This window comes from Falco biarmicus, chromosome 9, assembly GCF_023638135.1.
Source record: "Falco biarmicus isolate bFalBia1 chromosome 9, bFalBia1.pri, whole genome shotgun sequence".
Lineage (NCBI taxonomy): Eukaryota > Metazoa > Chordata > Aves > Falconiformes > Falconidae > Falco > Falco biarmicus.
The window spans coordinates 5,429,669-5,453,371 of NC_079296.1; the positions used below are offsets into that span (position 1 = coordinate 5,429,669).

The 23,703-nt window shown below is 47.2% G+C and overlaps 1 protein-coding gene across 1 annotated transcript in view; it reads left to right on the plus strand.

Moving 5' to 3' along the window:
• CFAP77 (cilia and flagella associated protein 77) overlaps positions 1-23,703 on the plus strand; it is a 61,706-nt gene that overhangs the window by 33,163 nt on the left and 4,840 nt on the right. The window contains exons 2-5 of the mRNA XM_056352081.1: positions 3,545-3,644; positions 4,199-4,427; positions 17,145-17,247; positions 18,844-18,939. Coding sequence (XP_056208056.1) covers positions 3,545-3,644; positions 4,199-4,427; positions 17,145-17,247; positions 18,844-18,939 — 528 coding nt within the window. The remainder of the gene's footprint in view (positions 1-3,544; positions 3,645-4,198; positions 4,428-17,144; positions 17,248-18,843; positions 18,940-23,703) is intronic.

A 23,703-nucleotide genomic window follows, 5' to 3' on the forward strand; every position in this document is an offset into this window, starting at 1 on the left:
ATTATTGTGTCCAAAGGGAAAGAATGCATTAGCTGAGTCCTTAGAGACAGTTTGAGAGAGCAAACAAAGCCTTGACACACGTCTCCTGCAGGCCTGGGAGGAGGTGATGATCTCCCTAGGATGCTCTGGGAATGCTTCAGGAACAAGTCTAGAGTTGTCTTCTCCGAGCAGGCTGGATAAACAGTATTTAAGACGCTGGATTTTCCTCACTGAGGCCGTAAAAGGAGAAAACTTGCAGAAGGTACCCAGAGAAAATTAGGACCGCCTGGGATGCAGAGAGAGACTGTTTTAATTAGAGCCAAGAGGTGGGAAATAAGGCAGAGAAATGACATCTTAATGAGGTTTAATGAAGTTGTCTGCTGATGGGCACAGCTGTCAGACAGATCTGTATTCCAGCCAAGCAGCTTTGTGACAGGCTAAACCTGAACACAGGGAACAGTGCTGGAGCTGGGGAAGAAAAAAGGACCTTCTGCATCAGCTTTGACTCACTATCCCCACCGCTTTGTGACAGAGCACACCTACAGCGCACCAGGACAAACAAATGAAACTAGCCCATGAGGGTGCAACAGCATTTCGCTAATTTATGAATGAGAAAAGCCGTAATCTTGGATTACACTGAGCAAGATTCATTCCTGCTACCTCCTTCCCATTCTTTGCTTTCGTGGGTAAAAGATGTTGGCAGGCAACCAGAGTCCTCTGAGTCCTTTGATTTTTCTTCAGGCACAGGTTCTCTCCATGTTCAACATATTGGACCAGATTTTTTTTTTTTTTTAATTAATTACCCAGCACCTTCAGCTTTATTTATTCAGTGCAAAGTGACTGTAAAATGCCATCCCATCATAAAAGGAAACAGTGTGCATTCATTTTGTGATGAAGTAAACACCCAACTATGTTAACTTCAGGTGCTCTACAAAAGGCAATCTTTAAATCCTGCAATTTCTTCCACTCTACAGAGTTCTGCATTCAGCGGTCTGGAAGCAGCTTTGCCACAGATTACAAACCTCTCCTTCCCTGCAGTTTCTCAGCAATTTCCTCCCATCCGCCACACCTTTGCCGTCACAGCAGATTTCTGACCTCACTTAGCTGATCCAGTATCAGAACAGGATCCCTGGAAAAAGCCTTTTCTCATGCATCTGGGGAACGTTACACCATTTCCCTTGTATTTCAGCAACAACTAGTCTAAAAATAGCTAGTGTACAAATGCCTGTAAATACAGGAGAAATAGATCAGCAATGAAAGCCACTTTATCATCCCTGGCACTGGTTTATACGCTTTGCGCGAGCTCCCTAACTCACACACAGCGTGCACATATGGTTTAGCACTGCCATGTGATATTTCGGTTGCAGTAGCACTAAAAGCCCACTCACTCCCATTGTGCTTGGTGCTGGACACATCTGCAAGGGACAGTCTTTTCCTCTGCTAGAGGTTCACAAGAGGCAGCTGGGGGAATGCAGCCATGTTCTGCAAATGTTGTATTAGGTAGCTCAGTCAATTGCTTTCAAAAAGGTCTGTTTGCAACAAAGGGTCTGTAGCTTCACACAGGGAAGGAGCCTGGTGGGGTTTTCAAGACTCTCAAAGGATCTTAGCAAGTCCAGAAAATTCATTTTCTGGTGAACTTGTGCTCCTGAGAGTCATGGGATTACCACACCTGCTTTATAGCCTCACAAGTGCATGGATTTAACAGGACCAAGATGAAGCACCTCCCTCCCAGACCTGAGAAACAAGACCCTGGATTTCCATGGAAGCATCCCTGTATGGGCTTGCAGGCCCAATGGTCCCAGACAGCCAGCATCTGCAGAGGAGCAGACCTGTTGTCACAACACAGACAAGTTGCTCAAGCAAGTGGGCACGGTCTCACCCCAGACATGCCGGTGAGGAGCCCAGGGCCACCATCACTCTGTGCTTTGAAGTTTTTGTGCAGCTATATGTAGAGATGGGAACTGAGAAACTCCAAACTGATTGCACAGAAAAAAAAAAAAAAAAAAAAACCAAAATGGCTCCAGGCAAAATAGTTTGAGGAATGAGAAAATTCTAGAGACCTCAACACAGAACCCTCTGGAAAGGTGCCTGTTTTGAGCAGGGGTTATTAACCCTTGGCTCTCCAGGCATAATGGCTCAGTGAGAGTTTTGCCTGAGCTGAGGGTGAAGCAAAACAGCTTCAGGCTGTTCAACAGCATCATACACACTTGGTGAGTACCCTTCAGCAGTACATTGGAAAGGGGCCACCAGGCTGGCAGTGTACAGGAGAGCCCTGGCTGCTCCAAGGCCTTGGCCAGGGTTTGCCCAGTGCTGGCTGGAAGCTGAACATAAATTTGGGTTTGGATGATGTTCCCATATAAGCAACTTTAATAAGCTGCATCCCTTAATTGCTGTACAGCCTCAGCCTGCCATAGTGGAGGTGATCAATTTTCAGTCTCACTCTTTGCACTCGATCCCAGCAGAAAGCTCTACATTTGATTCAGTATCTCCTGATCCAGAGAGCGTTCACTCTGGAACGTAATAATGGCCACCTCAGTGTTAATGTTCAATGATTCACCTGTGAGAAGCACTAGAGTAGGATTTCAGCACTCTCACTCTCCCAACAAGACCTGCCAACACCTACAAACCCCCATCTCCTCCAACATCCTTCCCATGGAAAATCACGTGTCCCAAAGCACCCACGCCATGCCTCAGGGCTCCTGGGGACACGCTTTGCCTGACCCTGCTCCAGCTTCCCCCAGCAGGAGTGCACAGACCAGGCTGCCAGGCTGTCTCCCCTTCCCTCCTCCACCGCCCCCCTTTCAAGCAGCAATAAGGTTTCAAGACACACACATCCTGCAGTGACTTCACCATGGAGATGGGAGGGTAGAGACAAAGGGGTGAGGGGAGGTCAGTTAATCCCACAGACACCACCAGGCTGGGACACACATGGGCTGGGGAAGAGTTCATTTTAAAACTAAACAGAGATGAGGTTATTGAGCTCAAGTTCTCTTCTTTTTTGTGCTATAAACCCCAGGCTCTGCTCCCCCTTCTTCAATCCCCTTATCCTCCCCCTGCAACATGCCTTGCGTCTTGATTATTCCCAGGCAGGAGAAGCAATGTGATTGTGCTTGGGGAAGTTTACTTCAGCTGTCTAAGAGGTTGCACAAACTGGAAATGAAATAACTCAAAGGAAAGTTAAGACTAGCTGCAGAGTCCCCCCAGCAGACACCACGGCTGGGCATACCAGCCAAAGGAGAGATTAGCCAAACAAGGAGACTTGAAGTCCATATGTATTGAGTAAGGATCCCTATTTCCAGCAAGGCTAGGTGGCTTTATAACTCAGGTACAAACTTGGGTGAAATTTGGCATCCCTTAGGCTTCAGCTCTGGTGAAGCCTCATGGCTGTGCGTTCTCCTTTTGCACCGCGGCAGTCACTTGTGCAGTAGGATTCAAACCGCTGCAAGCGGGGCCACCACCACTCCTGGTACTTCTAGCCAAGTTCTGTTACAAATGTTTATTTTCAGAGGCTTCAGCTTATCAGGAAAGGTCTTTATGCTTCTCCTTTAACTTCACTCTTCTGCAGGCAGAATTGGGGAAGCCCCAGAGAAACTGCTACACCCTGCCAGGCTTTGATTTTTCATATGGGATGCACACCCACAGAACAGATGGAGGAGTCCCTGAAGGTATGACACTGCCACTAAAATACAGACCTGCAACAAAGTCCTAATGCTAGTAGGAACTCTACTCTCCTTCCCAGTGCTCTTCAATACTTCTTATCAAGCTGGAGGTGAAGAGCTCTGGCGTTCACCCGCTTTCATTAATATCACCCAAATTGCTCCGTGACTAGTAAAGTTTCTCTATCATATCGGAAGCTTTTATAGGATCACCCAGAGCCCAAACAGCAAGGAGTATTGCACCTGCCAAGGGTGATACACGTGACCACTTTAAGTTTGTTAGAGCTCCTACTTTGTGACAACTGCCCTGTGAAATCAGACTTGCTGAGCAAGCCAGGGTGGAGGGTGAGAAGACATCTGATTCAGATGGGAGATGTCCCCCTGTGGAATGCAGTGGGGTAGGCTACAAAGTTCACTCCACAGTGAAACCATGGCAAAATGCATGCAAGCCATGCAGGGCTCTTGTGCATGGTGCACACACTGCAGCCTGCCTTCCCAAGTAGGAGTTACCCAAAATGTCTGATACTTTTCTTTTTGCTGCTCATGTTTCCTTCCATCTCCAGCAATAGGCCACTGGAACACAGTAAAGCCCAGGACTTCCTTACTCCAGAAGATGCCCCGGGACTTCATCACCATGAACCGTGGTGCTCTGAAGGCTGGTTACACCACAGCCCATGAATTTAATTTGTACTACAAGGCCAAGGACATTCGACTCAAAGATGACAAACCCAGTCGCTTCAAGAAATGTCCTCCTGAAGTACCTGCAGACTTCACTTATGGCATCACAGCACGGTAAGGGGGAAGGGCTCGGGGCCCTTCACAGAATATTATCTGTTCGTACTCTCACATCTCCATCTCCCCCACATCTCTGTTAGCACAGAACAGCCCAAAACAGAAGTGTCCTGAACCTGGCTGAGCTGCAGCTGAGTCACAGCACCACTTCCATATCTGATTGCACCCGTGTGTGCGTCAGATAATCAGCTATCTAAATCTAATCTACATGCCACAACACATCCCCATGTCACCTGTGGCCCTAAGGTCTTGGAACCTCTTAAAAATACGTTCAATGCCAATCCTTTAATTTAAAGGAATGTGAGGAGTTGTAAGCCAGAATAATGGCTTCCCAGGGTCAGAAAATCAGAGCAACAGCATTGCTACCCATTTGCACTAGCTGAAATACTCTGGTGCAGTTAAGGATCAGTTCAAATTCTTTATCCCACTCCCTCTCCCACTTGTTAGTTCACCGCCCTGCCTTGGACAGAAGCTGGTAATACAGCAGGATGGAGGCAAAGCAGCTTTTCACTGCTTTCTTGGGCTCCTTCCCAAGGGTTGGAGGGAAGCTGGTACCTGCTGCTCCCTCTGCAACCCCTCTAGAAGGTCGTAAGCCCACCCATTCATCCCTTGCAACACAGCAGGATGTTTAAGGCTTCACACCAAGTTAGGGCTTTTGCATTGCAGTGCCTTCCAAAAGGTTTTTACAAAGCATCCAGTGTGTACATGAGCCCTGCTTGAGGTCCAAATAGGTACAGCATTTAGAAGTGACACATTTAAAGTTCCCCTCACATACCAGCTCCCAGCTGCCTGCTGTGCCACTTTCTCATGGGGAATTGTGCAACAGGGAGTCTGCAGCGGAGAACGCTGGCACCTTAGACTGAATTCTAGGTCCTTCCACAGCTTGTCCTCCACAGAAGCACTAGGGAAGCTGGAAAGTACGGTGGTCTGGAAAAGCCTGTGCGAGTCCAGCCCAAACAAGTGCTCAAAGCCTCTGAAAGGGGCTCCGAAGCAGCCCTGCTGCTGCTGGAGCACAGAGGGTTTTCTTGCTCTGTGCATGTCTGGACCAGACATTAGGTTTCATTTTAAGAGCTGGATAATAATCACTACCAGAAAAATAACAGCTACAAATTCTAGAGAAAAGACATGATGAACGGCACCGTGTATTTTACATGATAGTAAATGGGCTTTGCATATGCAAATTGAATGGATTTTAAAATGGTATTTAATGACAATTTTCGTAGCAGACATTAACATTAATTGCATCAAAATGAAAATGTAGCATTAGCTTGCTGTTAGCCGCAAATGCCCCAGCTATAAAGCTTTATCTTTATCAGTATCAGCCCTCACCGATGTGACAGGGCTGCTCTGCAAATTGCAGGCAAAAGGGCTTTTATGTTGCAAAAGTATCCCCCAATGTAGACAAAAATCAACATCAATTTTGCTTTATTTCTTCATAAACGGAGGTTAAATGGCTGCCTGTAAGAAGTCTAGGCACGTTTCAAAAGTTTTAAGGAAAATCTGCAGACCCCGCAACAGCAGAAGTAGTGGGAAAGAGCTTTTAATTTAAAGTTATTATTGTACAACTTCCCTGCTCCTTAATAGCTACCTTTTACGCAGACTGATTGTATTTATCCCTTTACTTTAAAAGCACGTTATAGACAAAATCAAATTACTGGGATTACCAAGAAGTTGTTTACAGCCATTTCAGTAAAAGTGGGAATTTAACACACTTTTCCATGACTGGGAAGTTAAAGATATCGGCTTTGGTGAGCACTCTCCAGCCCAAGCCTGTCCCTAGTCACAGCTGACCAGGTACAAGACCTGCCCTGTTAAAAATTACTTGGTTGTCAATGGATTTAAGTTGCTTCTGCTTTCGGACTCTAAGCCCCGTACGACCACATTCTTTGCGCTGCTGACTGGGAGGGCGCTCACAACTGAGATACGTGCTTGGCTGGGGGCAGAAGGAAACTGTGGCATGCAGTCTTTTTCCATGACTCCAAGCACTTGCTCGCATTTAAGAAATGTTCATTTTTAATAAACATCTCAGGTGCAGGAAGCTTTGCAACAAGAGCAGAGCCTACACGACATTCCCTACCCGAAGGCACAGACAGAATCATCTAGAAGGCCAGAAAGCAAAGGTGTCCCATCACGCTGGTAGAGACTGCAGCCACCCTGCCTGATCATGGTGTCGCTCTGGGACAATCCCCAGAATGCCAATGCAAACCCTCCCAGGCTGCACCCACAGCCCTGTTGCAGCTCTTCTGCACAGCTGGAGTTGCAGCTGGTGCTAGCACGCCGCCTCAGGGCTGGGCTGCCTCCCTGGGAACAGAAGCACAGGGGTTAGAAGGCCCAAACAACTCAGCAGCTGTCACAGGACTGCGTTTGTGGGCTCACAGCTGCCAGTGTGTAAGGTGCAGGGGGCTTCTCAAGCCCTAGCAGCACATCTCCAGCCCTTTCTCAGGCCTTGGGCTGTGCTGCTAAAGGCTTCTCTTTCCCAAAGACACCAAGGTCAGGAGTTTTCCCCAGGCTCACAAGTACAAGCTCTCCTGGATCATCCCAAACAGAAACAAACACAAATGCTGTGGTTGCTATTAGTGCCTTATTAATCATGCCCTGGCCCTGCTGCTCCCTCTAGCATGGCAAATCGCTTATACCTCTGCTTTCCGTTCATGGTGGACGTGTGCTGCATGGAGCATTTCACAAGGCAGCGCCAGGCACTGGAGTGAGCTTTCTGAAGCTTGGAGGCCTCTTTCCTTTCCTGGGATATATACCTTCAAAGGTCACCCATACCCCTCTATTAATTCCCCATGGGCATCTTCCAGGAGAGAGAAGCAGCTCTGCTTTTTTGCTGATTCCCCCCGTTCTCTCCCTCCCTTTTCCCAGAGAAATGTTTGCTACGAATCATGTGGCCAGCTTTGTTGTGAGAGTCATAAAAAGGACATTTTTCATCTCTCCTTTTTCCTGCTCTCGCTCCCTTCTCTCTCTCAGTATCAGACAGAGATTTATTCCCTCCCTGATGCCTGTGGCATTCAGAGCTGGGAGGGGTCAGGGGAGGCACTGATGGGACGATAATAGATAATACAGTGGTTCCCCAGGGTCTTGTCCAGCTCCATAGCTGATCCATCAGCAGGCAGCGCTCGTGCCAAGGTCAGCAGTAACGAGGATGTGGTAGGGTCCCAGCCTCCCCTGTGGGGCATCCTCCAGTCAGGCTCCCCTGATTCACGCTCCGGCTTCTGATCTCTACAAGAGCTGCCTTGTGCAAGCCACAATTTGCAAGAAAGCACATGTCCACCAAACACAGGCGCTGGGGTAACGACCACATTACCTTGCATGCATGCTCAGCTTCACCTGCCCCAGCCCTCATCCCCACCACAAACAGGTCTACAGGCTTTCTTCCAAGGAAAATGCCCGTTGTTGGCCATACCTCCCCTCCAGGAGCTAAGACCATCTCCATCCACATGCTTTGTGCACGAGACGTGTGCAGATTAAGGGTTGCTGTCCTCCTGGACTGAAGTCCTAGGTCCTTTCATTTAAAATAACCCCACCACGCTGTGCTACTAGCAGGTGTATTCAACCCCCCTACTCTTTGCATAATGACCTTGTTTTACAGGAGGGAGGATGCAGGGAACTGACTAGGCTGGATTTTGATGATACTGGAAATCCAAAAACAGAGGGTTTGTGAAGACCTCCAAGATCTTCACTGAAGTCGATACAACTTGTTATTCAAGGTGCATTTGGAAACCCCAGTAAATGTCTAGACCTGCATTTATCCTCCTAATCACCTTGTCTGATCGAAGTTCACTGTGCACTGAAGTTAGCAGGCATTAAATGGTCATGTTTGGAACCAGAAGCAAGCACAAAGATATGGATGCTCTCTACAGCTAGATTTTAGCTTAAGTTGCTTTGCACAAGGTCACACAAGGAGTTTGAAGTTAGAACACACCAGCACACAGCTGGTATCCCAAGCACCAGCTTTCTCCCCAGGAGCTAACAGTGCAGAGTGCATCCTCAGCGTGAACACACTGGCCAGTATTTCCAGGGCTGCTTTTAGAGAAAAGCTTTCATTTTTGTCTTGGTCACACAAGTTTCCTAATTCTGCATACTATGTCCCAGAACATATTCCTGGACACAAGGGCTGCACAGACATGCCATTCTCTGCCATTCTATACCTGTACCTCCTTCAAACCCTGCATGGCCATAACCCTGCCTCCGATGTGCTGCCATCCACTTGGCAGTTGGCCTGTAGGTTGGGCTGACCTTGGGTGTGCTGGCAGGATTTCCCTGGCACTCTGTCATCCCCATGTCTCCTGCCGGGTCCCCCCCTACCGTCTGCCTTCAATTCAACCATCCCTTTCCTGAATTTTACATCCCATTTTCCTTCTAACTTCATCTCCTCCTGCCATTCCACCTCCCATTCTCTAAAACTGGTCTTAATCCTTTGGCAGCTGCTTTCGTCATGTTCCTGCAGCAAATTCACCTCTCTAAAGCATTTGGTCATGGCAATCTCTCTTCAAGCGGTTAAAAATTGGCCAAGGGCATCAGATATTCAGTACCTCCTCTTTTCTTTGTATCATTTGCAGCTGTCCTAAGGCTCTGTTGACAATTGTCTCACCAGCCTTTAGCAGCTCAGCTGTCACCTTGGCTATCTCTGCAGCTTCCTGGCTTAACGGATTGCTCTGCCCTTCTCTTTCACCTTCCCCAAGAAGGGAGTTTTCGGTGCTCATGCTTCTGCTTTGCAAGTGGTCTTTCCACCCAAAGTGGCCGTGATGTTTGCCCACAGTCAGAACAACGTTTAGAAAGCTGCCCAAGAGATGCTGAGATTTCCAGCATCTCTGGCACACAGAGTACAACAATAGGCTTATTTTTGAGACAAAAATAAAGAACATTTCAGACCATTAATACATGGCCCTAGGGGGGAAAAGAAAAAAAGCTCATCTAGCTACAGACCAGCTGCAAAGATATATCAAAGAAACAGTACTGAAGAACAGAGGGTGTTCATGGGAAGAACCCACCAGGAAAAGCTGGACATACAAGAAAGATGGATATTACAGCAAGGCCATATCTGATCCATGATCACTGGAAGCCAGGAAAACACAGAGAGTGTGTGAAGCCAGAAAAATCCAAAAGATTGGGGCAAACAACAGTTTTAGAAAAAAATCCGAGCAGTGACAAAACAAATTGTAAAAATGTAACAGTGACTGGAATCACTGTCAGGCTGAAAGCACCAGAAAAATGCAACCAAGTTAAAAAATACAGGACTCCCATCAGCTCGGATAATTGCATGTCCTATCCAGTTCCACAGCGAAAGGCACTTTGCATCTCTGCCACCATTCTCACATTGCTAAGATAAGAATTTCTATTTCAAGAATAATTTTCTTCTATTGGAGACGTTCCAGGCTGGGTATGTGCTTGCATCGCTGTGTGTACGTTGGCTACTGCAGAGCTCCCAGCCGCATCCAGCTGGGCAGAAAGACCTGTTATCCCCTTCAAAAAAAAAAAAAAATCCTGAATGCACCATGAAGACACTGGTTCTCCTTCAGTGTAGTTATTTACCGCAGTTGTTAACAGTTTCTGACTACTTCAGGCTCCTGGCTTAAGGGAAAATAAACAGCCAAGTCATGGCTTGGCATAAGGTTCAGGTCCTGCATATCAGCCACAGAGCTGGGAAAAAAAAAAAAAAAAAAGATCTAAAGAACAGAGATTTAGATCCCTTATTATCAATTGCATTACACTGAATAGGGAAGTAATTTACTCTCCCACACAGACTGGCTGTTGTCCATGGGTTTATCTCCATTGATTGCAGCTGGCTGAAAAATTTCTTCCAAAACTTTTAGCATCTAAAACTACTTCTCGCCACAAGTGGAATTTTTCCCTTGCAAACTTCTGCTCTTGCAGTCTGTGCAATGAAAACCTGGGTCAGGGGGAAATAACCACAGAATCCTTTTTGTGAAAGCAAAGCTTTTCAGCCCTCATTGACGTCTTTTCCTTTCAAACAAAGTAATGTTCCCACCCAGCCAGGGAGATTCAAGCATGGAATGGAGGTCAAGGGGAAGACCTTGCTCTTTGATTTGTTTTGCTCAGTGTTGGGGGAGATTTCTTGGCTTTTTTTTCCCCCCCCTTTTTTTTTTTTTTTTTAATACTCCTCAGGATGTTTTGCATTTGCTGCCGGCTGCAGACTGAGCACTGTTCACTCTCAGCCATGGACTGAGACCTCCAGGCAGAATAACTCATCCCCATAAGTCACGTCCCACCTGAGTTGCTCAGAGGGTAACAGCAGATTTCCAATCAGGATACAAATGTGTTGAAGACAAATCTAAATAATCTTCAATTAAGTTAGCCGAAGGGTACCTCCAACTCAAAAATCGATGCTAATGTACAAATTCCAGCTTGCAAAGCCAGTTATTTAACAGGTAAGAGCTGGCTTAGTATCTTCACTCCAAGACATGTGTTTCCACGTGCGCATTTAGGACCACTACACGTATACATTTCACTCCTGGCCTGGGAGGGAATAGTAAAGCAAATTGGTGCTCTTGTAACCATGTGTACTCCTAAGTACAGCTATGAGCATCTGATAAATCTTTTAAAGTGCATGTTTACAATGGATTTTATTCTTTTTACTGTTCTATACATACGAGCCCTCTGAGCAAAATAACAGATCCTCTGACACTTAGAAGAAGCCACTGCCTCATTGGATGCCCACAGTGAAATAATTTATATTGTTATTTCCTCATCCAAATTATAAGGATTGTAAAGAAGCTTCAGAAATTCAGAGTAATCAGGGCTTTGACGGCACGGATCCTGCAGCTGCCACACAGGTGGAAGACCCACTATTTCAACTGAGAGTTTTGCCAGCCCAAAGACTGCAAAAAAAATTGGTCCCTGAGTGTTTCCTACCAATTTTTCTCTTGTTATTTTCTTCAGTGGTTAATGGAAAGTGAGGACAAGTGGAGATCATTTAAAAATGATCTTTCAGGCCTCTCCATGGGTTTATTGCCAGGACCTATTTAGAGGACCATAAAGCTGTAAGGGGCCTATAACTTTATTGTATAGTCCACAAGCTTCTTAGGAAAATGAAGAGCCTTTATATTCATGCCCTGCTTGTTTTTCCATCTCTCCCTCTCCTTACAAACACACCCACACGCGTGTGCAGGGACTGCCGGAGCCGCTAATTGAATTCACTCTTGTGAAAGTGTTAACAAATTGTAAGTGACCTCTTATACAAATTTCAAAGTCAAGAATTCACCACTAACTGCACATCCCTCCTCTGCCATTCACTGTTATGCAAAACCCACAAACAATTAAAAGAAATAACGAAGAGCCCAGCGGCCCTCTTTCCTAATTAGCTGCAGGAGGCAATGCTTGGGAGTGTGGCTAAGTGCTTCAATTACCTCGGCCCTCCTCGCTGCCCTTGTTAGAAGAGACAGGTCCACCAGCCAAAGGGGAACAATTAAGGCGAGGCAGAGCCAGGCAGTTTGCAGGGGGATGCCGGGGCCGTGCTGGCTCTCACACAAGGGCCAGAGCTGTAATCATACCCCAGGTTCCTGCTGGGCTACACAGAGACAAATTAATGGTAGATAGATTGCTAGCTCCAGCCCATCAGTAACCAGGGAGGAAGGGAGGCAATATAGCAGTACAAGGGAACCGTAATCAGAATTTTCCTGTGCTATCAGCCCTCTTCCAGGGCAGGGGTACCTGAGCGCTAATGCCTTACTGCTGCCTGCATTGGTGGTACCCCAAGGCCCCAAGAAGATACAGACTTCAGCTTGTCCTTTATTTGCTGAAGATAATCTGTGCTAGCTGCACCAAGGTGCCCCGTGCTCCAGAGATGCTAGAGACCAAACTGGTCCCCAGTAAGAAAACAACCTGAGCTGGTGGGAACTGGTTCAGCTGACCCAGCCACACGCCAGGGGAAGATCTCTACATGAACAGTATCACCACAGGACAAATCGTCCCCATCACAAAGTACTCAAGAAAGGAATACAGTGGTGGTACCCCCTGTGGCTGCCTCCCCTGGACTGCAGACCCCAAGGACAGACGCTGGCTGTGCAGCAAAAGCACAGCACCTTAGATGGAAGGACACCAGCAAAGACTAAAACCCCCTTGAAACCTCATTAACCTTTCAAGAAAGGGTTAAGGTTTCAGGATAGGCAGTGGTGTTGCCACACAGTTTTACTATCACAACTGTAAAAAAAACTCAATTATGTGATTTATCTGTTGCATAAGCACCCATGCAGGGCCAGATCCTGCTGCCACTAAGCTGCCATTGAAATCAGAGCAGTGCTCTCAGCGCAGCCCAAACAGCTGCGCGGCTGCCAGAGTGTCGATGCCTGTGCATATGTCCTCTGCTCCCTTGCTCCGCTCCCTGCCACATGTCCTCTGCTCCGTGGCTCCGCTCCCTGCCAGAGCTGTCCTAACCAGCAGCGGGAAGAGTGCTGCAGGAGCTGTCTGCATGAGTTGGAGAGCTACCTGGAAAATCCAAGGGCTGAAGTTGGCGCTAAGATATTTACAAGTCCCTACGCTTTTGAATTATACAAGAAAAAGGCAATCACAAGTCAAGTTTTTACCCTTTTGCAACACAACTTAGCAATCAGATTGATTGCACCTTTTAAGCTGGTATAAATCCCCTTCCTGAGCAAAGTCCTTTGTATCCACTCTCGCCAAGTAGCTTTTTTTCTGTTGATATATAAACCTTTGAAAATAAGTTTGAGGGGAGACTGACAACCTTGAAACCTCAAGAGCAGCATGGCATTGACGGGTGCCGCTCCCTGAGCTGAGTATTACAGATAGATTTTAATTTCATTTTAACAAAATAGCTGTCTCCAGTGGAAGAAGCATCAAGAGCTAAATGAGGACCCGTCTTGAGCTGAATCACGTTGAACAGACCTCGGCACTGTCATTGATTTTCTGGGAAGAAAAAAAATGCCTCTGGCTACTAAACCAAATTAGTAGTCACTGATGACCAATTATTTTGCCCCACTGTGAACGGAGAGGCGTACTAAAATTCCAGTTTGTCAGACCCAAGGCTCTCTTCTCAAACACCTTTCAACAAGCGTGTACCAAAAACCCCTCAGATGGTTCTGACGTCTTCCTGTTTTCGGCAACTTCTCTTTCTCCAAAGTTTTAATGAGCTGCTGCTCTGAGGATGGCCTGCCAGAAAGTGAGCCCTTCCCAGCTTGGTGGAACACTATTTGGCATGGCACAAATCACAGCTGTCAGAATTTATACACACATACACAAAAAAGTGTCAGCCTAATGTTTGCAAATTATAATTACCATTTCTCTTGCATGTCCCTGGTGCCTTCATTTCAGATAAATCCCAGCTCTGAGGTATCAGCTGCAAAGCACTGAAGGCTCATACTGAGTAGAATAGATTTAACTAGTTTGTAGCTCATTTAAGGCCTACACTGTTTTATTTTAATGTTGTTAATACTTTATTATACTTTTTAACATTGTTTTCACAGTAAAACAGCCTATTAGGAGGCTGCAGCTTCTTCTCCAGGAGATTTCTGGCAGACTAGCATACCACATTGTATAACCGAGTTAGCAGGCGCTTGTCATTTCAGTTGAAAATAGGTCTGTACCCTGACTCTTGAAAGTAAATTAGTGAGAGAGACTATTAAAGAGATAGGAACTGTTTCAGGGATAATAGTTTTGAAAATGTGCACAGATAAATTGTAAAATATTTAGGAATTGTCAACATTAGAAAGGGTTCCAACTATTTGACTATAAAAGGAAGCAGCTGATTATTTTTTTCCACAATTATAAATAATTTGTTACACCCTATCAGAACTTCTTTCCCTTTCCTTTATGTGGCAGGGTGCTTGTGCCAAAACAAGGAGATCTGAGTTATTCTGGATGAGATAGCTTTTCATCCACAACAAGCCTTTTCAGTGGACACTTCCCCCGCTCTCTCCACAGCATCCACAGATAACAGCAAAATCCTCCCAGTTCAGAGGAGCGACGTTTGGGCAGGGTGACAAAAGGAAACAGAACACACAAGCCGTTCAACTCCTATCCTTAAGTAGCACTAAGGCAAGAGGACATTTTCCCAAAGGCCAGCTGCAAATGAGAAATACTGTCACACTGCCAAGCGGCACCAACGTCGGAGGCCAAAATTCCCCATCCACTCCAATGAGATCAGTGTTTGACCTACAAAGAAAAAGCCACCTTGCTGCAATTTCTTGGGTAGCCTTAGTAAAGGAAGTCTGTTACCCGATATCTCCTGCTTTTCCCCACTTTCTCAGTATTTCTCTCAAAGGAGGCAGGAAGAGCCAGATGAAGCCTCACGTCCTACAGCCCCACCAGAGCTTACATGTATAACTAAGCACATGAGTCATTCCCACCAATTTCAAAGAGGCAGTTCATGCATGTATCATTCCAGGCATGATTCTATACTTTGCTGGATCAGGACTTAAATGCGATTAATCACACGGCAGGGAAGGAACTCTGAAGAGCATCAACCCAAATGTGTCCTTTCAAGCATTTACTTACAAGCCAGCTGTGGACTTAATCAGTCACCAACTGGCTGGTCCACTGGAGATGGTAAAAGTCACCTCCATAGAAATGTGAAAACACATTCAGCTACCACAAAAATCAATGGTCAAACCCCACACACAAAGGCTCGGTGGTTTTGTGTCTCCCTCCCTGCTATTCCTGCACACCAGGAAAGCACCTGCCTTGGAGAGCAAAGGGCCAGGCCAAGGAAACAAGCCCATGTGCAAGGCTCATCATGTGCTTGTTCGAGGAACACCAAAATTTGCACCATGCAATGAGACTGGAGACCCACCTGGATAATGGGACACTTGACCACAGGTGTGCCACATCTTTTATCCTTTGTAAATATCTTGCCCAGCTCTGATCAGCATGACATGCCAAACTGGAGGAGAATGAGGAGAGAGAAGAGGGTACAAAGGGCAAATGTCGGTGTTGCCTTTGGCGCCGGGTGTCTCCAGATAATGGTCTGGAGCAGCGCAGCTGATTTGTAAGCAAAGCCTTGAAAAGCCCTGCAGCATGTGATCTATGAAAAAGGAGGCCTGCAGAAGGATGTCTCCTCTGATATGAATACCCCCTTGGGATGTGTATTGCTGGATTGCACATCTAGTATCATTAGAAAACACGACCATAGATTAGACTGTTTTGAAGCATGTGGTGTGCAATAATTAAGTAATAAAAGTCACCACAGGGGTGAAGGAACAAGAAACAGAAGAGTTACTATTTGCATACACGCTGCTGGTGCCCTGCGTGATCGTCAAAGATCCTCCAGACTGCTAAAAGCTGGCTGCTACCAATTTTGGACTTGCTCTTGCCAAAAGCCACAAAGCACTGGCTCACTTCGTGGCACATAGGCTCTCTGCAGAAAACAAACTTCTGGTGGAGCTGGCGGCCCAGAAGCGGCCCAGCAGTTAGCCCAAGTCCCCAGTGTCTTGCAGTTGCTCTGGACAGGCAGGGAAAGCACTGCCTTTCTGTTGTGGGAGCTGCAGCTGAAGGCACAGTGGGCTACAGGTGGGAGCAGGGCTAGGGGTAATGGCTCCACAGTCATCGGTTGCTGCTGAGATGGGAGAAGTCCCCAGCAAGGTGTGCAAGGACAAGGACCAATAAAACTTGAGGTCGAGGTCCTCCATCACCTTCAAGTGCTTGCTTCTGGGGGAAAGAATAGCAGCGGGACCACAGCGATAACTGATGTGCTGTCCTCAAAGCCAGAACCCTGCTGCTGCCACTGCCAGTTCTGCCTCCCATGGTGGCTGATGAAGTTAAAGTATCCTCACGTGCAAGGAGCAAGGCTCAACGATTTCAGGCTGCAGCTCTGCCCCAAGCTCAGGTTAACGCCAGCTCAGAGGAGCTGAATGGGACACTGATCAAGAGGCAACTGCCTTTTATTTTCACTATTTTTCTAGGACCATGGTCATCCACGGCTCCCCTCTGCTGCTGTCTCCTCCTGGCCAGGGTGCTCCGCGGTACCCTGTTCCAAGGGGCAAACGTGCCCGATCTGTGTAGCTGAGGCACTAGACCAGGGCTCAGCATTTCAGCTCCCCCTTCTGCTGCAGACACCTGACCATCTGCATTGAGTCTGTGTTTAGCTCTACTCAAATTGCTTTGAACAGCTCTTACTCTTCTCGCCCGATCCATCATGACATGTGTTTGTGGTTTTTGGGATACCACAGTAGCGATATTTTGGTAGCAAAAGCAGTTATTTTAGCCAAACCCTTGTCACCCAGTGGTTCTTCCCAGGCAGCTGCCACAGCTGAGCCAGTCTGGAGGTGACCCGGGCAGAGCTGCCCCTCTGAGCTCCAGGGTGGCAATGCAAAAGCCCAGCTCTGCTTCTGGACGCTGCCCCGCTCACAGTGCTCTCCTTACCCACGGTATCAGCTGGGAGATGCTCTTCTGGAGCCACAGCAGGGCCTGAGGCTGAGCTGCAGCCTGTGGTGCCACACGTCCTTCCAGCACACCAGGGCTTGAGCACAGTGAAAGGCTGTGTAAAGATGGAAATTGTGCCCATCCTGGGGAGCGCCCTGGCCCAGTCCTGCTACAGGCTATCACAAGTGTGTGCAGACTGTGGTGCATGAAGTGAAAATGTGCGTTTGAGTCTTTCTTGAGGAAGAGAAAGCCTTTGCCAGGGTGAAGGTTTATTCATGTTCTCATCAGTCACACTTTCCAGGAGCAGAAATACCAATCAGCATGGGGAGTTAGAGCTATTAGTCCTGGAGATTATATTGTTGTCTTTTCAATGTTTTCCAGGCCTTCCACTCCCTTTTTTGACCTCCTCCAACACAGATACAAGGAGCTGTGGATGGAGCAGCAGAGAGCCCTGACAGCAGCCCAGCGAGTTCAAGAGAAAAAGGTGATAATACTCCAGCAGCGCTTTCCCTTGCTGTGCACAGCACTGCTACCAGGCATGACTGCCCACTGTCCTGCCCCATGATGGATGGGCTTCTTCCAGCCATGGGGAAGGCTCTCAGCGGGGAAAACATCCTCCCTGACTACCAGAAGGCTGGTGAAGCCTGACAAAGATGAGCTGCTTCCCACCCAAGATAGGCCTGGCTTCGACCAGACCCTGTCCTGTGTGGCGATGCTGTGGGAGCTAACACCAGATAAGCAAATCACAACACGCATACATGAAAGTGCTCTAGAGACAAAAGGGTGTTCAGATTTTTTTTAAAGTATTTTGTATCTGAAGATATACACAGGAGCTGAGCAAGCTCTCCAGGGCAGCAGTGCTTTGACCAAAGGCTTAGGTGCCTATCCTGCAGACACACCTGTCTAGCCATCATCAAGCGTCTGTCTGCATCAATATGCCTTTAAGTCACAGGCTGCCCAGGTAAAGTCCTGGTATCAATTAAAATGGAGGCTCTGGTTCTTTTTACATCGCCACAATAGTAAAACACCCTGCTGTAACAAAGAATAAGTTTCAAGTTATCTTTGGTATTTATGTCATCCCATGCCAGGAGCTCTGCAGACTGTCCTTTGGACAGCAGCAGCTCTGCTTATGTTACCGGTGACAGTGGACAAAACGAAGAACAGCCAACAAATGTCCAAAGGACCAGCACTAGCCCCCATCCTGGCATGGTGTGGTTGATGCCAGCACCCACAGCAGTTGTTAGAGTGCAACACTGAGCTGTTAAACACACCAATATCGTAATAACATTTAAAAGCAGCCAATGACTGTTTTATTAGTTAATGGCTCAAAGAAGAGTCGAGCTAATATGGTAATGACCAATTTCAATGGGCTTACTGCCATCACAAACTATACTTTATAGTTGAAGTGCAAGAATACAGTGTTCTTAATTAGCAGCTACTTTATGAATACACAAGCCTAGGATGTTGGAAAGTGCATCCCTGCCTTATCTATTAATGACTGATGTTTTTAATCACTAACTTCCCTCCATCAAGGTCCCAAAGCCTGCAGCCACCAATTACTGAGTTAAGCAACACAAACCTGCACTCTAGACCACAGAGCAGACAGATTCCCCAGGGTTTCATGCAGTGGCCAAAACATTCACCCGGTACTTGCACGGGCTTGTGCTGGGGCTATCAAGCACTGCAAGCTGCAATTAATCAGGAAAGCAACACATACTAGACAGCCAGGAAACTCCCCCACCATGGTGGGGGTGGTGGAAGTGACTTTCCCAGCTAGAGATGAGCCATTGCTCTAGCTCAGAGCACAGGGCTTCCTGCAGGCAGCGGTCATCTCCCTGGGATGTCGTATAAAGCAGACACCCTGAGAGCTGGCAGCTGCTCATGTTTTTCTCATCAGTGTGTTTTAGATACCATATTAGCTGCACAGACATGAGAAACTACCCAGATCAAGCACTTGTGATCATTAGTCCAAAGTGATTTTGATCATGTTCATCCCAGTGTCGTTACGGTGTATGACACCAACCCGATATATATAGCTGTGCAGCTGTTTCAGCCCCTTCTTGTTTACTTTTGGTTACAGAAAAACAAAGTACGTGAAACTCGCACCACATTTCTGCGAAAACACCCGCTGCCTGCAAAGAAAGAGTCCTTCTGGCACCTGCCCCAATTTGAGAAGGTATGGAGCACTTGACTGAAGTCAGGGACACCTTCAATCCTTGCCCACATGCCCTGATAACACACAATGAAGGCAGACACAAGGCTCCCCAAAATCCAGACCTTAAAATGGTCCCTCATGGGATGTGGTCAAACATCAGCCCCTTCTGGACTTCAGAGTGGGATGCTTTTTGCAGCCATAAGCCCTGGAAGAGAGGCAGCAGTTGCCCAGATAAGGGCTTAATGACTTATTTTCTAACTTTTGTGCACTGTCATGAGCTTCACAAGATAAGAAGCACCTTTTTATGTCCCACTGTACTGGGGTGACCTTTGTTCTCTGCTGGTGTTCCTGCAGCTGCCCTACACAAGCAGGTTGGTAGCCTACCATTTGATCAGTTCTCGCCATAACTAATTCAAACCACACCAGATGTTTCAAAAAGCATTTTCACCCCAGGATTAGAACTTTCCAGAAAGTCTGCGCTCCTGATACCGCTCTAAACTATCTGACTGACAATACTCACCCTGAGACTGAGAAAAGGGTCTAGCCAGGTTACAGATGTGCGTGACACTTCCTTTAATTGATCCAAATAAGAGCCAAGGTGAAGATTTCTTGTTAAAGCAATGGGATCTAAACAGCTCCCTGAATTCATCTGCTCATCCTGCTATGCTCTGGGGTACTTGTTTGAATTCTGTTAGCTTTGTTTGTGGTGTAAATTACAGGGAAACTTCAAGTGAAGAGCTAGGGGGCATTTTAGGAAGGAAGGGAAAAGAGCTGGGCAAGCAGAATGGAAAGGAGACACCAGAAAGTCTGAAAGCACTGAAACCCTGCAGGGAGTTTACATGGCCAAAATCATATCTGGCATTGATAGATACCACTGCAAAGAGCCTCTCAGCCCTCCACCCTGGCCCTTGTTCTGATGGTTTTGGGGTTGGGTTGTTTTTTTTGTTGGTTTTGTGGGTTTTTTTCCATACTGTTGATTTTTAACCACAGTTTAAAACAACAAAGCAGCCTTGTGACTTCCTGAAGCTAATTCACTTGTACAAGTTGGAGAGTTTCGACCAAGAAATGTGTTTTGCACCACCTTGATGTATTCCTCTTACGTCCTGTCTAAGACTGTCCGATTAGCATATGTCAGTAATCATTTATCCCCACTGCCTGTCAGCACAGAGCTGCTGCTGCAGCTAGTGTCAGGGAAAGAACATGACCGATTGCTGTTAAACAGATTGTGTAAGTCACACGAGATACTGGGGCAAGCCTCCTCTTTAGAGCTTCGCTCACCCCAGACCTTTCCATCACTATTCATTTTTCAGCCTGTGTTTTCCTTCATGCTTTCCCTTTTGTTTCATCCATGACTGGGTTGGGTTCCTCCCCCAGCCACAGCTCTCAACCCTCTGAGTCTTTTCTTGTTCCCTCTGCCTTCCTCCTTCCTCTCCTCTTCCCTTCCTTCCCAGGAGCAGCAGCCAGGGGAGGAGGGACCGCTCGTTTTGCACAGCCTCTGCAAATTTTCTGTAGTCCTCCTTTCTCATTACATTAACCTGGAAGGTTTGCCTTTCCCCAGCTGCAGATCTAACAGGTACAGCCCAGGTTAGATCTTGAATCAGGAAGTTCATTACTCAGTTTCAGTGCTTTGTTTCCTCCATGGACAAGTAAGTCCTCTTGAACATCTATAGCCCAGTTCAAAGCAGTAACAACCCAGAGAAAGCTGGTGATTCATAAAGACACTTGGTAGCCTCCAAATGGTGCTTTAACTATCTCTGGAAAGCTGGGATCTCCATAGGTGATGGTGGAAGAGTCTTAAAAGACAAACCGATGAACTCCCCCTTCACCCAAACCCAGGGACTCCAGGAGTCACCATCGATCCCTCCTTTACAAGGGTGACAATAGAGAGCAATGCTCCGAAGAGGTGAGGGAGCTCGTTCTTGTGTTTCTGTCCTCATGAAGCCTTTCCTGGGCTGTTCCATGGTGGTAGATAACTACTTTATGACTTTAAGACTCAATGGCCTGGGCAGGCCAGCCGTTAGCACTGACCACTGTAGGCAGTTCACCAAAACACTGTCTTTAACCCATGTAACGCCCTCACCCTACTGCACGAGAAGCAATATAAAAAGCAACCACAAAAAAATATCACTTTACAGAAAGCTTGTTAACAGGCTCCCATCTGCATATTGTTTCCTACCAGCCATCAGTGACGTTGTCCTGCTCTGGGCATTACAGAAGATGCCTGTGACCTGGGAACAACTTCAGACTCTGGGCAACAGTATTCAGAGACTCCATGGCCCTGACCACAGCCCCACTTAGGACTATTTTCCCACATCACCTGAGGCTGCTGCAAGGTGCAGGGGTCTGACATGCCCTCGAGCCACTCAGTCACCCTGTCATCTGGCATGATGCCCTTCAGGCTGGCCTGCTGTGGGCAGAGCACCCATCTACTGAGATGGTTATAACCCAAAGCAGGGGGCAGCAGGAAGAGGAGAATTTTCTTCCTCTAGACCCATAAAAATCAATAAGGAGGATTTTTCTATTTCCATCCTGACCTCTGACAGAGAGCTGCAGAAACTGGGCATGGATGTCACTACTGGCTCTTAAACTGGACTTACCATTCAGTCCCTGTAAGACTGCGTCCTGGCACCATGCTAGAGCTTGTGGTGGAAGCATAAGACAAGAAAAAGGAGCTTTGCCCTCCCCGCTAATTGCCTCTGCTGCCTCCCTGCATTGCAAGGGCTGCATGACATTACATAGTCGTTCAGTCAGTAAAGTATAGACAAATTGACTATATTTTCATTTGGATTTAGCTTTCAGCACCACTGCTTTAGAATAATGGCCCACGCTATTAAGCTAACCGCGTGATTTACAGGCTCTCCTACACTGGGTGATCGCTCCCGCTCCACGTCTCGCTCTGGAGGACCGACCTGGTGGGTGGTCTCCTGGGCCCTCCAAACAGGTCGCAGGGAGCCAGTCGTGTCCTGATGGGCAGTTCATTAGGGAAAGTTGCTGAATTAGTGTATTTTGGTTTTTTGGTTTTTGTTTGTTTTTTGTTTTTTTTTTTTACACAAAATTCAAACAGAAATTAACTCCTTACTCACCTCAGCAAGTGCCCTCCTCTTCCTCAGTCACCCCCCAAGGCAAACGGCCCCTGCCTTGCTCTGCCTGCAGTGACATGATTCCTGGGCTCAGGTTTTGCCACAGCTGGGACTGTGCACCAAGACTTCATTTACTTGTAGATGTGGGACTACATGCCCTAGGAACTGGACCTCAGGCACCCGGCATGGACATAGATAAATACTCCTGCCTGCCATGTTCACGGGATGTCCCCTGTCCCTGTGTCACTCATCACTAGTATCATGCTGGCTCAGGCAGAATGGCACCCCTCCTGGTGTCAACCAAACTCTGGAAAGGATGTTGCTGCCAAAATACAGCATCCCCACAGCCTTGCCTGGGCCAGCCCAGGGTGAGGCTTCAGCTACCTCCATCTGAACATTTGATAGTCACAATCCAAACCGGTAAGTCAATGCTGGCCGCTCCACCATTTCCAGGGCTCTGCCAAGTCAGTCCAGAAGGATTCAGGTAGAGACACCTCATGCAGCAGTGATGTAGGGCAGAGCTCACCCGTGTGTCAAAACAGCTCCGTGCACCACATGTCACTGACACACACCAGCGTTTTTCCTTTGCTCGTTAGAGATTTCCAACTTCCACAGATTTTCAGGGTGGCTTTCCAGAGAGAATAGTCTTGTTTACTTGACCAAACAGGGGGAGGAAAGAAAATGCAGCAACTTTGGACACCACTTTTGTCAACATGCACTGCCTTCCCGAGCAGATGAAACACGCTGCGCTCGATGCGCGATATGAATAAGCGATAAGCAATTGACGAGCAAGTGTTCGGGTACCTTGGCAAAAGACTTAATTTGCAACCTGGCACAAAATCAAAGGCTCTGTCAACGGCTGAGCGGCTCTCCCGCATATGCCTTGCGTTACCTGGGAAAGCTCTGTCAGGTAAATTTCCACTGAAAGTAATTAGAGGAATCCCCACTGTATAAACTTTGCAGCAAAATTCTGGGCTCCAGAATTTGATTCTCACCAGGGATCTGATATCTGCTCACAGCCTGATCCTTCGTCAGAATTAACAGTTGAGGTTTAACACATACACACAAAAATGTTCCGCATTTTTTTTTAATGCCTTACCTCTATTTTTGTCTAAAGAGCTGAACTGACAAGCACAGCTCATGTAATCTTGCAACTGGTGCCTTGTCAGAGAAGCCGTAGACTCTGCTTAAATAACCTAGGCTCGACAGGCACAGCGCCCAGTGGGCTGGCTTTTCAGCTATGGCATTTATCCTCCCTGGTTTAAGGGCAGCAAAACTTTGTGGAGCTGGAGTGCTTTAAAACTTGTCTCCTGGGGCCTAAACAGTGCTTAAAGAGTAAAGCAATGAGTTCAAGTGCTTTCTGTCGCCATGGTACCAGATCAAATGCCCCTTCAGCCCAAGTGATGTGAACTGGTGGGTCCCAGCCCCACAGTGACAACCCAAAGCAGCACCACTGGCCTCCAGCGATGACCTTGCCTACAACAGGCATCACACAAAAAGAAACTACAACACCCTGCAGAGTTGCAGATGGGCAGCAGAGACCCAGCTACCCTGAGCACAATCCCTGCACATCTCCACTGGCACCACAGCAGGGATGTCACCTCCCACACTGCAGTCATTCTGTCACTAAATGCAGGCTCCAGTCCCCGGTCATCATCACTCCATTTTCCCATAGATTTTGGAGGTTTTGTTGCTTTGTCTAATA